At 45.6% G+C, this 17,900-nt stretch overlaps 1 protein-coding gene across 1 annotated transcript in view; it reads left to right on the top strand.

The window, feature by feature from the left end:
• The first annotated feature begins 5,487 nt into the window (after window positions 1-5,487).
• LOC142759032 (uncharacterized) overlaps window positions 5,488-17,900 on the top strand; it is a 57,198-nt gene continuing 44,785 nt past the window's right edge. Inside the window, exons 1-4 of the mRNA XM_075860846.1 lie at window positions 5,488-5,539; window positions 5,730-5,814; window positions 6,179-6,254; window positions 7,022-7,143. Coding sequence (XP_075716961.1) covers window positions 5,488-5,539; window positions 5,730-5,814; window positions 6,179-6,254; window positions 7,022-7,143 — 335 coding nt within the window. The remainder of the gene's footprint in view (window positions 5,540-5,729; window positions 5,815-6,178; window positions 6,255-7,021; window positions 7,144-17,900) is intronic.

Raw genomic sequence — 17,900 nt, 5'->3', positions numbered from 1 at the left:
CTGACGAGTTACTGACCCGGTTATTCAGGGAAAATTCAGCGAGGGGAAGGAATGAGACCCAATCAAATTGACAGTCAGAGATGAAACACCTTAAATATTGTTCCAGGGATTGATTAGTCCTTTCAGTTTGGCCATTAGTTTTGGGATGGGAGGCGGAGGAGAAGGACAGATCAATCTCCAACTTTTTACAAAAAGCTCTCCAAAATAAGGAAACAAATTGTACCCCTCTGTCAGAAACGATATTGACTGGGGCCCCATGGAGACGCAGAATGTGTTTAACAAACAAAGAAGCTAACGTCTTGGCGTTAGGTAGTTTCTTAAGGGGCACAAAGTGGCACATCTTGCTGAAGCGGTCTACTACCACCCACACCACCGACTTGCCCTAAAATGGAGGCAAATCGGTGATAAAATCCATGGAGATATGGGTCCAAGGTCTCTGGGGAATGGGCAAAGAACGTAGTAAGCCCGCAGGTCGGGACCTAGGGGTCTTGGACCTAGCATAAACCTCACAAGCGGCGACGTAAGCCCTAACGCCCTTAGGCAACCCAGGCCACCAATAGTTTCTGGTAATGAGGTGTTTGGTACCCAAGATGTCACGGTTTTCCCTGAGTACCCTTAGCCGGTATTGCAGGGGGACAAACAGCTTGTCCCCAGGGAGGTTCCCGGGAGCTGAACCTTGATCAGCCGCAATGTCAGAGGCTAAATCAGAATCAGTGGCAGAAACGATTATACCAGGGGGTAAAATACAAGCAGGATCCTTCTCAGAAGGAGGATTGGCCATGAAACTACGTGACAGTGCATCAGCCTTAATATTTTTGGACCCAGCCCTATAGGTAACCAAGAAGTTAAATATGGTAAAGAATAGCGCCCATCGAGCTTGTCTAGGATTAAGCCTCCGGGCAGATTCTAGGAAAACCAGATTCTTGTGGTCAGTAAGGACCGTTACCTGGTGTCTGGCCCCCTCCAGGAAGTGATGCCACTCTTCAAAAGCCCATTTAATGGCTAAAAGTTTGCGGTTGCCAATATCATAGTTACTCTCCGTGGGGAAAAAAACTTCCTAGAGAAGTAAGCACAGGGGCGGAGATGGGTGAGGGAGCTGGTACCCTGGGACAAGACGGCCCCCACTCCCACCTCGGACGCGTCAACCTCCACAATAAATGGCTCCCTTTGGTTGGGCTGAACCAGCACGGGGGCCGAGATAAAGCACTTCTTGAGGGTCTCAAAAGCCTGGACGGCCTCAGGAGGCCAGTGGAGGACATCAGCACCCTTGCGAGTGAGGTCCGTAAGAGGCTTAGCGACGACCGAGAAGTTGGCAATAAATCTCCTGTAATAGTTAGCGAACCCCAAAAAACACTGTAGCGCCTTCAGGGAGGCAGGTTGGACCCATTCCGCCACAGCCTGAACCTTGGCAGGGTTCATGCGGAATTCATAAGGAGTGAGGATTTGACCCAAAAATGGTATCTCCTGTACCCCAAAAAACACATTTTTCGGTTTTCGCAAACAGATTATTTTCCCGGAGGACCTGGAGGACCTTCCTGACATGATCCACGTGGGAGGACCAGTCCTTGGAAAACACCAGTATGTCATCAAGGTACACTACAAGAAAATTTCCCAGGTAATCTCTCAGAATTTCATTAATAAAATTCTGGAAGACAGCAGGGGCATTACACAACCCAAAGGGCATGACCAGGTATTCGAAATGACCTTCGGGCATGTTGAACGCAGTCTTCCACTCATCCCCCTCTTTGATGCGGATAAGGTTATACACCCCCCGTAGATCGAACTTAGAGAACCATTGGGCCCCCTGAACCTGATTAAAAAGATCCGGAATCAAAGGAAGGGGATACTGGTTCCTTACTGTGACCATATTCAGGTTCCGATAGTCAATGCACGGCCTAAGACCACCATCCTTCTTCCCCACGAAGAAGAAGCCAGCACCTACAGGAGAAGTCGAGGGGCGAATGAAACCCTTGGCCAGGCATTCTTGGATATACTCCCTCATGGCTTCACGTTCAGGACATGAAAGATTAAATATCCTACCCTTAGGAAGCTTAGCACCTGGTACCAAATCGATGGCGCAATCGTAATCTCTATGAGGGGGCAACACCTCGGAGGCCTCCTTAGAAAAAACATCAGCGAAGTCCTGAACAAACTCAGGTAGCGTGTTTACCTCCTCACGGGGAGAAATAGAGTTAACCGAAAGACATGACGTCAGGCATTCACTACCCCATTTGGTGAGATCCCCAGTATTCCAGTCAAACGTGGGATTATGCAGCTGCAACCAGGGAAGACCTAATACCAGATCGGACGATAATCCCTGCATCACCAGTACAGAGCACTGCTCCAAATGCATGGAGCCAACAAGGAGTTCAAATACAGGAGTATGCTGAGTAAAATAACCATTAGCAAGAGGAGTGGACAGGATAAGGCAAATCAATAAAAGGCATTTTTAGAGACATAGCAAATTCCACAGACATGATATTAGCAGATGAGCCAGAATCCACGAAGGCACTGCCAGTGGCAGACCGGCCAGCAAACGAGACCTGAAAGGGAAGCAACATTTTATTGCGTTTCATATTAACGGGAAATACCTGTGCGCCCAAGTGACCTCCCCGATGATCACTTGGGCGCGGAAGTTTTCCGGCTGCTTATTCTTGCGCCTGGGCAGGTGTTCAGTTGATGCTTGTCATCCCCACAATAGAAGCAGAGACCATTCTTCCTGCGGAACTCTCTACGTTGTCGAGGGGACATGGAGGCCCCGAGTTGCATAGGTACCTCCGAGTCTTCCGTGGAAGAGCGAGGAGATGGGACCTCGGGGGGGATCGCAGGGAAGTCAGAGGGGAAAACACTGAAACGTTCAAGCTGACGTTCCCTGAGACGTCGGTCAAGTCGTACTGCTAGGGCCATAACCTGGTCTAGGGAGTCAGAAGAGGGGTAGCTAACAAGCAGATCCTTCAGGGCGTCAGATAATCCTAACCTAAACTGGCACCTTAGGGCCGGGTCGTTCCACCGAGAAGCTACACACCACTTTCTAAAATCAGAACAGTATTCCTCAACAGGTCTCCTACCCTGACGTAAGGTCACCAGCTGACTCTCGGCTAAGGCAGTCCTGTCAGTCTCGTCGTAAATGAGTCCGAGGGCAGAGAAAAAACGATCAACGGAGGAAAGTTCAGGGGCGTCAGGAGCCAAGGAGAAGGCCCACTCTTGGGGCCCTTCCTGGAGTCGGGATATAATGATTCCCACCCGCTGGTTCTCGGAACCTGAGGAGTGAGGTTTTAGACGGAAGTAAAGTCTGCAACTCTCCCGGAAGGAGAGAAAAGTCTTACGGTCCCCTGAGAACCGGTCAGGTAACTTGAGGTCAGGTTCTAGAGGTGAGATGAGGGGTACTACTATGGCAGCGTCAGACTGGTTGACCCTCTGAGCCAGGGCCTGGACCTGTAGGGAGAGGCCCTGCATCTGCTGGGTCAGGGTCTCAAGGGGGTCCATTATAGCGTCAGCGTAGGAGAAATGGTAGACTAGGTATGGGCTTGTGATTATGTAATGGCGGAAGGAGGTGAAGGGAACAAGTGAGCCCTAATCTACCCACCGCCCTGTCCCTGCCTACTTGCAACGACCCGCCCTAGGCGACGGGATACAACTTGGCGGCGGTCCCTACGCTGACTAAGTGCAAGGGGATACAAACAGGGAACAAGCAAGGGAAGGGGCAGTAGCCCACGGAACACCGTGAGGGAACGGAGTGGTGAACGAGCAGTCAGGATCAGGATGTAATGAAATATACAAACGCAGAGCACGGAGCAGGAAGCAAGCCGGGGGCAGAGCGAGCAGGATAAGCGGGAAGCAAGGCTGAAGCACGGCAGAAGCAGGCTGGAGCAAGGCAGCAGTGGGGCCAGGAAACCAAGAAGAATCACAAGCAATGAGGAAGAGAGAACGGCAGGTATAAATGGACAGGGGGCGGAGCTAACTCCGACTGACCAGGCTGCGATAGGCTCTCCCACTCCTGAGCCTGCCACCCTGATTGGTGGGAGCCGGTGTCAGTCTAAGAGGTCTGGCCTCAGGTGTCGATTGATTAATCCTGGGAGTATCCACAGACGTAGTGCCTGGCAGATCCTTTACAACTTCATTTTAGGAGATTTTATATATATGCCTTACGAAGACCTCAGGACGAGGATGAAACGCGTTGTACTTGTGTTTGTTTTATACATTCATGTGAATAAATTCATATAATTTGGAAACTTACCGCAGATTTACCTAAACACTCGCCCCACGATGGAGTTAATTTTTTTATACCTTTCCACAAAACATATTTCAGGTTTAGGAATCTGGTGTCTTGGGAGGATTAACATTTTGAAATGATCCTTTATATAATATGTTCTAAAGAGTTTGGGAAGAAATGAAACAGATATTTTCAATCAGTCACTTCTGTCCATTTCTCCTTTATGGAATAACTATCATCTTCCAGGAAAGTGAGATTTCAGAATTCTGGACAGAGAGGACTGATCGTTGTTTTTCAGATATATAACGGAGGGGTGATACTTTCTTTTGAGAATTTTTCTTAGCTAACACAGATGTTTTTAGATACAGAACTTACAAAGTGCCGCTTCTTCTATTATCGAGTTCAGAACAATCTTCACTTATCTTACACTTTCCAATTTCTTCCAAATTGCAAAAGGGGGGAACGCGGGTGTCATATAAAATAATTAATTCTTATGTCACTTCTAAATATAATTATAAGTCTTTGATACACTGGGAACACGATTTAGAGGTTCTGTCAGATGAGAGATGACACAATTTATTACCGACTACTCACATGTCTTCTTGTGTTGACCACAAATAGTTGGATTTATGTGAGTGCACGGACTACCTTATTCTTTCTCTTTTTTTATATATATAGATATAGTATTGGCCTGCATCTCTAGTTGTGTGAGATATGTCTCAATGTTGATTTCATGGGTATAATCTTCACATGTTCCAGAATTGAGGGATATTAATGAATATGGTCGTGCTGTTTGACCCTTTTATTTGTCTCTCATGTCTGAAGTGTCCTTACACTCTACACATGAAATGAGCCACAAGACTGTGATTTCAGGCGAGGCTTCTGGTTGATGGATGTCCACTCATATAATAAATTGTGCATCTTGGCCTAAATTGGAAAACAGATTTGTAATTATGAGAGTTGTTTTAAACTTGAGGGTCAGTACAATCCTCAGATGCGTGACCTTCACTGCTGTCCATGTTAGGTTTTTTTTCTCTCCATTACGATCCATGGGGTAGGAGGGAGATGGAATAAGGTTTATATTTCCTTTTGTAGAAATTTGTAATGAATGCATTGTATATGGTAATTACATTATGTAAAAGTAAAATAAACATTATAAATAAAAATATATATGACGCTTGTGTAGTTGTGGCTCTTTCTACTGTCAGTGCAGGGACTAGTAACGCTGGACACCATGGAGGAGAAAGCTAAACTGGCAGTATTGAGTAAGAGGCATGGATGAAGCAGCAGTCGTCTACCACAGGTCACCACCAGCCGTCTCTGCAGGTATTTTTGGCCTATAAATAACAGTACACATCCAGCCGGCATCAGCCTGTCAGTGGAACGCCCAACTAGCTGTTGTTGGTGGATCAGTTCCAGCATGTATACACCTTCCACAGATTGATGACACTGGCTTAGCCAACATGGAAGATCCACAAAGGCCACTATTTTTATAACAAACTCATTTTCTCTGTAGGTCCTGAGATGTTTCTTTCTTTCTCTGTCCAGGTGAGGGCCGATGTTAACATCTTGAGCAATCCTTATGAACAGAATCAGTTCATGTTTGTATGGCTCATAGGTTCAACTTAGAGAAGACGAATTGTGGGGATTCACCTCAAGGTCAAGGCTAGGGAGCTGATCATTTGGCTGTAGATTGTTTGATAAGCCACTTCTGATATCTGTATATAAAAAGGCTTTGTGGTCCACAATATCAAGACTGTAAGTTCTTGAGGAAGTCCCAAAAGCCCAGTAATAAATGAATTATTTGCTTTCTAAGGAGGGTGAAGTAATTGCCCCATTCACTTCACACCCATCTACAGCCCATGGTCTGAGGCCTGTATTATTTTATAAATAGGATACCTTTATAAGTAGGAGGCTGTCCGGATGCCAGGTGTGGTGTAATATGTTTTTGTGTCTTTTTTCTAGTCTGTGCATGTCCTGGTTGGTGCAGGCCGTGATATTCTGCGGGGCTGAGTCCGGCGGTGCTGTCATCAGGAGACAGGTGAATGAAGTGAGGAGAGGGAAGAGGTGAGGCGCTGATAGGCACTGAAAGAGTCTGGTACTGGCAGAAGAGAGCGTGGGGACGTGATACACTGCACCACCACAATGTTAGGAGGGGAAAGTACAAGAGCACAAAAAAGGAAGGGAATTTTTTTCACCCAAAGGGAGAGAGGAGATCTGAGCTCAGTAAGGAGTGAGCGCGTATTGAGTCAGAGGATCTGGTGAACAAGGCGGCTTGTCTTGGTCCAGAGCAGTAGAAAGCTGGAGGCTGCGAATAAAGGTGGATGCCGGAGGGTAAACAAAGCCTGTGTGGTACTGAGACAGGGACTGTTGTGGTGTAAAGCGCAGTAGAAGGCAGAAGTCATGGGGTAGAAGGTGTTCTGACAGACTATTTTTAGGCGCTGTAGCGTTGGAAAGTCTGATATGGCGGTGGAAATAGTCAGCCCTCAGAAGGGGACAATGAACGGTAGAGTGTTCACACCCTGGAGAGTTCTGTAAGTGGCCTGGTAGAGAGGATCAGGAGTTTCCTGTAGGTGGGTCTGGAAAGGAAGCTACAGTGGGTCTGGAGGTCTGGAACGTGGCCTGGTATTGGTAATCCTGGGAAAGGCTGGGTTACTGAGAGTCATGGGAGAGTAGCGATGGGTGTCCCTTCCAGAGTATGACCCTGGTGAGAAGTAACCAGATGATTTTGTGCCACTGTAAAATAAGTTGTGTTCAGTAAAAATCCTTTTCTACATTTATTAGTCTGCGGTTCTATTTTTATTAAAGGGGGATCACTCGAGAAAACCCAACATTGTGGCTTCACCTCCAAGTATCTTTAATGTTAAACAGAGTATATCAGGAGAAGATGTGGGAACCAGAGACAAACTCATCACTGCACCTCCAGGAGAGTAACGAGAAAGAAATCTTATTGCATCTTTCTATGCACAATAGTAATAATTTCATAGTTGTACAAGACTAAAAAGCAATGTTACTGTAGTACTACAAGACCCAGGAGGACAGATCAGCTTTATTGTATCAGTCTATATCATGAAATAAAATAACATTGACCTCATGCAGTGTGGCCTTATATATAATACTTTATTACGGTCCTGTATACAATAATAACACGCGGCGCTCATTCCTACAGCTGTAGAACATAAAAAGGTTTAAATATTTAAAGATTTCAGACCAGACCCAAAAATTAATCCAAACCCCAAACCAGACTTTAAAATTTAATTAGACCTTAGACCCGACCCCTAAATAAATGTAGACCCTAGACTAGACCCCAAAATTAATCCAAACCCCAGACCAGACCCTAAAATAAATTTAGATCAGAGACCAGACTCTAAAAGAAATCGAGACTCCAGACAAGACCCCAAAGGTAATGTAGACCCTACACTAGACCCCAAAGTTAATCCAGATACAAGATTAGACCCCAAAATGTATATTAAACCCCAGACCTTAAAATTAATTCAGACTCTATATCAGAACCCGAAAATTAGACCTCAGGCCATTTACTTACTGCTCTTTGTTGACGAGTCCTCAACCGTCCTGATGCTGGAAACTGTCAGGACCCAGTGCGGCGATGCCCGATGGGAACCCAGCAGATTCGTTATATGATGTCTGGCCTTATCTATTAGACTTCATTTATATAAGTGGTTCACAACAAATCCAGTAGATAACGGACGATTTTGTTATTTTTTTTTTAAATCTGATTTTTTTTAAAACTGATTCTAAATCTGGACTTGATTCTTTGCAATGGAGCTTTGGATAGTTACTTTATTACAATGTAGTAAGGACGGAATATAATTATCTTGGAGCCCCCCCCCCCCCCACGAATTCTCTAGGGCACTTATTTTTTAGAAGAGGCATGCCACAAGGTGAAGCAACAGCGAAACGCGCATTGGGCACACGGTCACCCCTGGTTTGTATTTGAACTTTTTTACTAAGCTGCTATATGTATTAGACATGATTGTATCTTGCACTGTATGGATATATGAACCTATTGGTACATTCAGGAAATAGTCTTGCCAGTATGTATGTGTAAACAGTGCTATTATTGACCATATAGGGCAAGACCCTAGTGAAACCAAGTAAACCTTGGTGCATTGACCCACAATGTCTAATATACAACCTATAGAATAAAGGGTACAATTAACACAACACATAAATGATGAAAAAATGTATAAACTTTATTGAAACATTCACAATATTAAAAGATGAGTCATGCAAAGCATGACTAAAAACGTCTATCAAATGCAGAGGGCATGTGTACATGGATGAAGTATAACAAGGGCATGAGCATATAGATGGTCTGCATAAACAAATTCAGTCTATATGGAAAATAGTATGAAGCATGATAGCATAAACAATGTAGTATTAATCCAGAGGCGTAGCTAGGTTCTCCAGCACCCGGGGCAAAGATTCAGTTTGGCGCCGCCACCCCCCAACCTCTTTCCCGACATCTCCTTCCCCCTCACCGTGTTTGTTTTCTCTACCAATCGACGTGTCATTTCTTTTTATGTAACGCGAGCATAAAATTATTTGTACATTTCATAAGCAATATGGTTCTATACACAACACCAGAACCAAGCTCAGTACATATATACAACACCAGCACAAATACAGCTCAATTTAGTGCAACCCCTGCCGTATAGGTGTGTACGGCGTAAAACTACAGCTCCCAGCATGGCCAGAACAATGATAAGGATATGCTGGGAGATGCCGTTTCACAAAAAATAAATCCTATCATAATCACACCTCCCAATATCTCACTGCAGATCATACAGTGACTACAGTGCTGATTAGAGGCAGAATAAACATTTACATTAAGTGACTCACCGGTGACGTCTCAGATTCTAGTTCTTTTTCTCCATCCGGTCCAGACCTCTATGATGACTGCTCCCGGTCACAGCCCATTTCTGCAGTTTGCCGCTCACATGTCTTCAGCTTCTCACTTTTCCAACATATCTGCACCTATAAATAAATATAAAGTTATCATTATACCACACACTACGCCCCTAAATATAATAGCGCCATACACTGCACCTCTAATTATAATAGCACCATACACAGTGTCCCACACACACACTGTGCCCCCTGTAGATAGTGCCTGCCATAGAGCCCCCTGTAGATAGTGCCTGCCATAGAGCCCCTGTAGATAGTGCCCCCATATAGACCACCCCTGTATATAGTGTCCCACAAATAACTCCCCCTATAGTGCTCTACAGATAGCCCACCCCTGTATATAGCCCCCTGTAGATATAGCCCACCCCTGTATATAGAGCTCTACAGATAGCCCAACCATGTATGTAGCCCCCCTGAAGATATAGCCCACGCCTGTATATAGTGCTCCACATATAGTCCACCCCTGTATATAGTGTTTCACAGATAGCCCACCCCTGTATATAGCCCCCCCTTGGACATATAGTCCACCCCTGTATATAGTGCTCCACTAGATAGTCCACCCCTGTATATAGTGCTCCACAGATAGCCCACCCTTGTATATAGTATATACATCTGTGGAGCACTATATACAGGGGTGGACTATATGTACAAGGGGGCTATATACAGGGGTGGGCTTTCTGTGGAGCACTATAGGGGGGAGCTATTTGTGGGATACTATATACAGGGGTGGGCTATATCTACAGGGGGACTATATACAGGGGTGGGCTATATCTACAGGGGGACCATATCTACAGGGGGACCATATCTACAGGGGGACCATATCTACAGGAGGACCATATCTACAGGGGGACCATATCTACATGGCTGGGCTATACACAGGGCTGGGATATACACAGGGGGGCTATATCTACAGGGGTGGGCTATACACAGGGGGGCTATATACAGGGGTGGGCTATATACAGGGGGAATATATCTACAGGGGGCTATATCTACAGGGCTGGGCTATATACAGGGCAACTATATCTACAGGGGGGATATATACTGGGGTGGGCTATCTATGGGGCACCATATACAGTGGTGGGCTATATCTAATGGGGGCTATATACTATATAGCCCACCCCTGTATATGGTGCTCTATAGACAGCCCACTCCAGTATATAGCCCCCCTGTAGATATAGTCCCCCTGTATATAGCCCCCCTGTAGATATAATCCCCCTGTATATAGCCCCCTGTAGATATAGTCCCCCTGTATATAGCCCCCCTGTAGATATAGTCCCCCTGTATATAGCCCAGCAGATATAGTCCCCCTGTATATAGCCCAGCCCTGTATATAGCCCCCCTGTAGATATAGTCCCCCTGTATATAGCCCCCCTGTAGATATAGTCCCCCTGTAGATATAGTCCCCCTGTATATAGCCCAGCAGATATAGTCCCCCTGTATATAGCCCACTCCTGTAGATATAGTCCCCCTGTATATAGCCCCCATGTAGATATAGTCCCCCTGTATATAGCCCCCCTGTAGATATAGTCCCCCTGTATATAGGCCAGCAGATATAGTCCCCCTGTATATAGCCCAGCCCTGTATATAGCCCCCCTGTAGATATAGTCCCCCTGTATATAGCCCCCCTGTAGATATAGTCCCCCTGTAGATATAGTCCCCCTGTAGATATAGTCCCCCTGTATATAGCCCAGCAGATATAGTCCCCCTGTATATAGCCCACCCCTGTAGATATAGTCCCCCTGTATATAGCCCCCCTGTAGATATAGTCCCCCTGTATATAGCCCCCCTGTAGATATACTCCCCCTGTATATAGCCCAGCAGATATAGTCCCCCTGTATATAGCCCAGCCCTGTAGATATAGTCCCCCTGTAGATAAACATCCCCGTAGATAAAGTCCCCCGTGTAGACAAAGTCGTCCCCCCCCCCGCAGATACAGCCACGCACTTCTATTACAAAAAATAAAAATAAAAAACATTTCAAACTCACCTTATTCCCGCTCCCACGCCGTCCGGCAGCCATGGAGACCTGCTCTCTTCCTGCTCTCTTCTGCGCAGGTCTCCTGGGGGTTGAACGCAGCGTCTATGAAAGGCGCTGATTGGCTGGGCAGGATGACTTTCCCTGCCAGTCAGTCAGCGCCTTTCATCGATGGAAGCGTCACTGGTACAAAAGGTACCAGTCGCTTCATTCGTGGAGAGGCGCTCAATGGCCGGGCACTTATCGAAGCCTTTTTTAAAGCCATCTACTGTCCCTGCTGCGACCAGCTCCTGCGGTAGGCTATTCCATAGATTCACAGTTCTTACAGTAAAGAAGGCTTGTCGCCTCTGCAGGTTGAACCTTTTTTTCTCCAGACGGAGGGAGTGCCCCCTTGTTTTTTTAGGGGGTTTTACATGGAACAGGATTTCACCATATTTTTTGTATGCGCCATTCATATATTTATATAAGTTAATCATGTCCCCCCTTAGTCGTCTTTTCTCAAGGCTAAATAGGTTTAGTTTTTTAATCTTTCCTCATAACTTAGATTCTCCATGCCCCTTATTAGCTTTGTTGCTCTTCTTTGTATTTTTTCCAACTTTCTATGAACTGGAGCCCAGAACTGAACTGCATATTCTAGATGAGGCCTCACTAATGCTTTGTAAAGTGGTAATATTACATCCCTGTCCCGCGAGTCCATGCCTCTTTTGATACACGACAATATTTTGCTGGCCTTTGAAGCAGCTGATTGACACTGCATGCTGAAATTTAGTTTATGATTTACAAGTACACCCAGATCCTTCTCAACAATTGACTCCCCCAGTGTAGCTCCCCCTAGGACATATGATGCTTGCAGGTTTTTCGTACCCAGATGCATAACTTTACATTTATCTACATTAAACTTCATTTGCCAAGTGGACGCCCAAACACTTAGTTTGTTTAAATCCGCTTGCAATTCACAAACATCTTCCATAGTCTGAACTATATTGCATAGCTTGGTGTCATCTGAAAAAATAGAAATAGTGCTATTAATCCCATCCTCTATATCATTAATAAATAAGTTGAATAATAGTGGTCCCAGCACTGAACCCTGGGGTACACCACTTATAACTGGGGACCATTCAGAGTAGGAATCATTGACCACAACTCTCTGGATACGGTCCTTGAGCCAATTCTCAATCCAATTACAAACTATACTTTCTAAACCTATAGTCCTTAATTTACCCATTAGATGTCTATGAGGGACAGTGTCAAATGCCTTTGCAAAGTCCAAAAACACTATATCCACAGCGGCCCCTCTGTCTAGGCTTCTGCTTACCTCTTCATAAAAACAAATCAGGTTGGTTTGACAGCTTCTGTCCTTTGTAAAACCATGCTGGCTGTCACTTATAATACTATTTATTATCACATAATTCTGTATATAGTCCCTCAATAGCCCCTCAAACATTTTCCCCACAATTGATGTTAAGCTTACTGGTCTATAATTACCTGGCGAAGACTTAGTGCCCTTTTTGAAAATAGGCACCACATTTGCCCTGTGCCAGTCCCTTGGCACTATACCACTCATGAGAGACTCTCTAAATATTATGAAGAGGGGGACAGAAATAACTGAACTAAGCTCTTTAAGAACTCTAGGGTGTAACCCATCTGGTCCCGGGGCCTTGTGTACATTTATTTTATTTAATTTAGCTTGGACCATATCTACATTCATACAAAACAGTATATCAATTGATATATTAACAGCACTGGCACCGGCTACATCAGCTGCTCCTTCTTCTGTTGTATATACAGAGCGGAAGAACCCATTTAGTAACTCTGCCTTCTCTTGATCCCCTGTGACCAACTCCCCATTACCATTATCTAGGGGTCCTACATGTTCAGACCTTGGCTTTTTTGCATTTATATACTTGAAGAATTTTTTGGGATTTGTTTTACTATCCTTGGCCACCTGCCTTTCATTTTGTATTTTTGCTGATTTTATTACATTTTTACAGATTTTATTAAGCTCTTTATATTTTACAAAGGCTGCAGATGTACCCTCAGATTTGTATTTTTTAAATGCCCTTTTTTTGTCATGTATTGCCCCTTTCACAGAAGGTGTAAGCCATGTGGGGTTTAATTTTAGTCGTTTATACTTGTTACCTGTAGGAATAAATTTTGCACTATAATAACTCAATGTAGATTTGAAAATCTCCCATTTATCATTTGTCCCATTATTTGACATTAGTTCTTCCCAGTCTATATCCTGAATTGCCGCCCTCATCCTGGGGAAATTGGCTTTCTTAAAATTAAATGTTTTTGCCCTCCCAGCCTGCGTTTGTTTTTTACAGTATAGGTAAAATGTAACTATATTGTGATCACTGTTACCGAGGTTTTCACGAACATTGACATTCCCAATAAGATCTGCATTATTAGAAATGACCAGATCCAACAGAGCTTCACCTCTAGTCGGGTCTTCCACAAACTGGCCCATAAAATTTTCCTGCAACAGGTTGAGGAAATGTCTCCCCTTTGCAGTTGAAGCCGAACCATGACACCAATTAATATCCCGGAAATTAAAATCTCCCATTATCACTACAGTACCCGCCTGTGCAGCCCTCTCCATCTGTTTATATAGCTGACCTTCCATCTCCTCAGTTATATTGGGGGGTCTATAGATTACACCAAAAGTAATTTTTTCAGTGTTTACTTCCCTTTCTAGTTCCACCCACAAGGTTTCAACCTCCTCACAGTCTTCACCCACTATTGTCTCTTTCACACTCGCCTTCATATCATTTCTCACATACAGACATACACCACCACCTTTCCTATTTGCCCTGTCTTTCCGAAACAGTGTAAAACCCTGTAGATTTACAGCCCAGTCATGTGAAGAGTCCAGCCATGTTTCAGCAACACCAACTATATCTATATCTTCTTCCAGTATTAAGGCCTCCAGCTCCCCCATTTTGCTTGCTAGACTTCTGGCATTTGTGAACATACACTTTAACTTGCCTTTAAATGTTTCAATTTCACTATCAGAAATGTGATTATTTGACATTTGGGCCTTTTTATTTTCACTGCTGTTTTGTAACGAAAGGATCTCCTTATCTTGTTGCCTAGTCCTCTCCCCACCGTCTGTTTCTCCCCCCACCAATATAGTCTGACCCCTCTCTAACCTGGCTACCCCTTTATTTCCTACATTGGCCTCCCTCCTCAGCCCTAGTTTAAACACTCCGCCACCCCAGCTAGAATTCTCTCCCCCAGCACAGCGGACCCCCTTCCATTTAGGTGCAAATCATCTGCAGAATACAGTTTGTACCCCAATGAAAAGTCAGCCCAGTGCTCTAGGAACCCAAATCCTTCTCCTCTACACCAAGACTTAAGCCATGCATTTAACTCCCTGAGCTCCCGCTGTCTTTCCTGTGATGTGCATGGCACAGGCAGTATTCCTGAGAATACTACTTTGGAGGTCCTTCCCTTCAGCTTGTAGCCTAGTTCTTTAAAATTATTCTTAAGGCTCCTCCACCTACCATTTATTCTGTCATTGGTACCGACATGGACCACAACAGCTGGATCATCACCAGCCCCTCCCAGCAATTTGTCCACCCGTTCCACCACATGCCGAACCCTGGCACCAGGGAGACAGCAAACCATTCGGTTGAGGCGGTCTTGGCGACAAATTATTCTATCCGTCTTCCTGATTATAGAATCCCCTACAACTATCAATTGTCTTGGCTTACCTGCATTACCATCCCGCCGACTACTAGCTTGGCTATTCTCCCGGCTGTTAGGGAGATCAGTATCCACTAGGGCTGCCTTTTCTGAGACTGACACCCTCGCATCATCACCCAACCAGGCAATTTTGCTTGGAATGCCAGAAACCGGATCGGCCTTCCTTGTCTTTGACCCCTTTCTACTGCCCCTAACTACATTAACCCAGCTACTTACCTGATCCTGCTCACCCATGTCTTCACCCTCTAGTTCTAACCCACTAACTGCATGCTCTGTGAGCAGCAAGCTCCGCTCAAAATTGTCTATCTTCCTCAGTGTTGCATTTTGCTCCTCCAGATCTCTAATGCGAGCTTCCAGGTGAACAACATGCTCACATCTGCCACAGAGATATTCACCCTGGAACTCCGGCTCCAGTCGTGTATACATATGACAAACTGTGCACTGAAGAAAACCTCCAATCTTGCTATCCATTATCCAAGTTACACCAAAACAGCGAACAATTGTCAAAGAAAAAGAAAAGAAGAATACTTACTGGGGCTTCAACTCCTCTTTTCAACTCCGGTTTTAGAACTCCACTTAGTTCACAAGCCACTTAAAACACCAAGCTTGTTCTGCGTTTCCTTGTCTGGGACTGTCGCCCAGTTGTACCCCGTCGCCTAGGGCGGGTCGTTGCAAGTAGGCAGGGACTGAGTGGCGGGTAGATTAGGGCTCACTTGTCTGTTTCCCTATCCCTGTCATTACAAAACGACTTCCAAATGTTTAGGTTAGAATCTTTGCACTGATCTACAGTGCCGTATCAGTCAGTTAAGAACTGACTGGTGGAGAGGTGAGGTGGCGGGGAGAAGAGTGAACAAGTGTATAAGGATATGCATCCGTGAACTCGTGTCATCTCGGCACTCAGACGTCTATGTTTCAAGACAGAATGTAGCAAAGCAGTGGAAGAAAACACATCTCAAACAACCTGAGAAAAAAAAGAAGGTTAAGACAATATCTCTTTAGGCAGACAGACAGATTATGTATACGAATAGAAGACATTCATAGACTGGGCAGTAAGTCTATCATGATGGATTGTTTGCCAGTCTCTTCTTGGGTGGGCAGGATCTGGGTTTCATCCAGACATCAGATTTAGGCAGATAGGGAAGAGAAGCTACCTGTGTAAATGGTAGCCAAAATGGGATGGCGGTGTGGTCGAGGTCAAGTGGAGGACAAGCCTTCTCTAAATCTTCCGGCGAACGGACGATGAACAGCTGACCTTGGAAATGGTAGGATAGGCCAAAAGGGAAGAGCCACTTATATGGTATTTTTAGGTTCCGGAGTAGTTCTGTGACCACTCTCAGCGACCTTCATTTGGACAGTGTGGTCGGGGAAATATCCTGAAAAAAAGACAGTTTATGTCCCTCAGATATAAGATCTATCATGTCTCTTGCCGTGCAAAGTACTGCTTCTTTAAAAGGGAAGGACAGCAGTTTGCATACGATATCTCTTGGTGGTTCACCTTCTTTTAGTTGTGGGCGGAGGGCCCTGTGAGCACTTTCAATTTGTAGGTCTGGGGGTGAATCCGGGCTGAGGACAAAGTCCAGGATTTTCTTAGTCATGGACAAGGTCTCATGCGGAGGGACATTTTCAGGCATTCCCCTTATCCTGAGATTGTTGTGCCCCCTGTTGTCCTGATCTTCCAAATAGATGTGTCGAGAATTGAGGTGAGTCTGACACGCCATGAGAGCCGAAGAGGTTGCATCGCCATGAGTTAGAAGAGTGGTTTGGGTTTCTTCAAGAAGCTCCACCCTAGCTCCAATGTGTTGGACTTCCTGTTTAACCCCTTCGCGCTCAGGTCAGTACTATTACGTCGCGCTAAGTACATAGTTCGCGCTCAGGTCAGTAATAGTACTGACCTGAGTAAACACGGCGCCATCTTTCCCCGGCGCGTGTCTGAGCTGTGATACCTGCTGTTTCCGACAGCAGGCTATCACAGCTTAGTGTGCAGGGACCGATCGCGGTGGTCCCCGCCGATTAACCCCTTAGAAGCCGCGTTCAATAGCGATCGCGGCTTCTTAGGGGTTAAGCTGCCATCGCCAGCCTGCTACACGATAGCGGGCCGCGATGGCTACTATGGCACCCAGAATCCTAACAATGGACTCTGGCTACGCCATCGACGGAAGCCTAGTGGGTCCCGACAAAGTCAGGACCCACTATGCTTGCTGTCAGCGAACAGCTGACAGCTCTAATACACTGCACTACGTATGTAGTGCAGTGTATTAGAATAGCGATCAGAGCCTCCTGCCCTCAAGTCCCCTAGTGGGACAAAGTAAAAAAAGTGAAAAAGTAAAAAAAAGTTGTGTAAAAATAAGAAAATAAAAGATTTAAAAGTAATAAAAGTAAAATGTTAGGGATCTGCCAGGTACTACGTCTAGGTATACTCCTGGGATTAATCAATCCACACCTGAGGCCAGACCTGTTAGACTGACACCGTCTCCCACCAACCAGGGTGGCAGGCTCAGGAGTGGGAGAGCCTATCGCAGCCTGGTCAGTCGGAGTTAGCTCCGCCCCCTGTCCTTTATTACCTGCCGTGTTCTCTTCCTCAGTGCTTGTAATTCTTCTGGATTCCTGGCCCCACTGCTGCTTGCTCCAGCCTGCTTCTGCCGTGCTTCTGCCTTGCTGCAGTTCCGCTTAACCTGCTTCGCTTTGCCCCTGGCTTGCTTCCTTCTCCGTGCTCACGTTGGTATACTCCACTTCATCCTGGTCCTGACTATTCATTCACCGCTCAGTTTCCTCGCGGCGTTCCGTGGGCAACTGCCCCTTCCCTTGCGTGTTCCCTGTTTGTTCTCCCGTGCACTTAGACAGCGTAGGGACCGCCGCCCAGTTGTACCCCGTCGCCTAGGGCGGGTCGTTGCAAGTAGGCAGGGACAGGGCGGTGGGTAGATTAGGGCTCACTTTCCCTTCACCTCCTTCCTGCCATTACATAAAAATCCCCCTTTTTCCCTTATCAGTCCTTTATTATTAATAAAAATATATAAACAAATAAACTATACATAATTGGTATTGCCGCGTCCGTAACGGCCTGAACTACAAAACCATG

The sequence above is a fragment of the Rhinoderma darwinii genome, chromosome 4 (genome assembly GCF_050947455.1).
Source record: "Rhinoderma darwinii isolate aRhiDar2 chromosome 4, aRhiDar2.hap1, whole genome shotgun sequence".
NCBI classification, from domain to species: domain Eukaryota; kingdom Metazoa; phylum Chordata; class Amphibia; order Anura; family Rhinodermatidae; genus Rhinoderma; species Rhinoderma darwinii.
The sequence above is the reverse complement of the archived record's forward strand: the minus strand, read 5'-3'. Positions and strand labels throughout refer to the sequence as shown.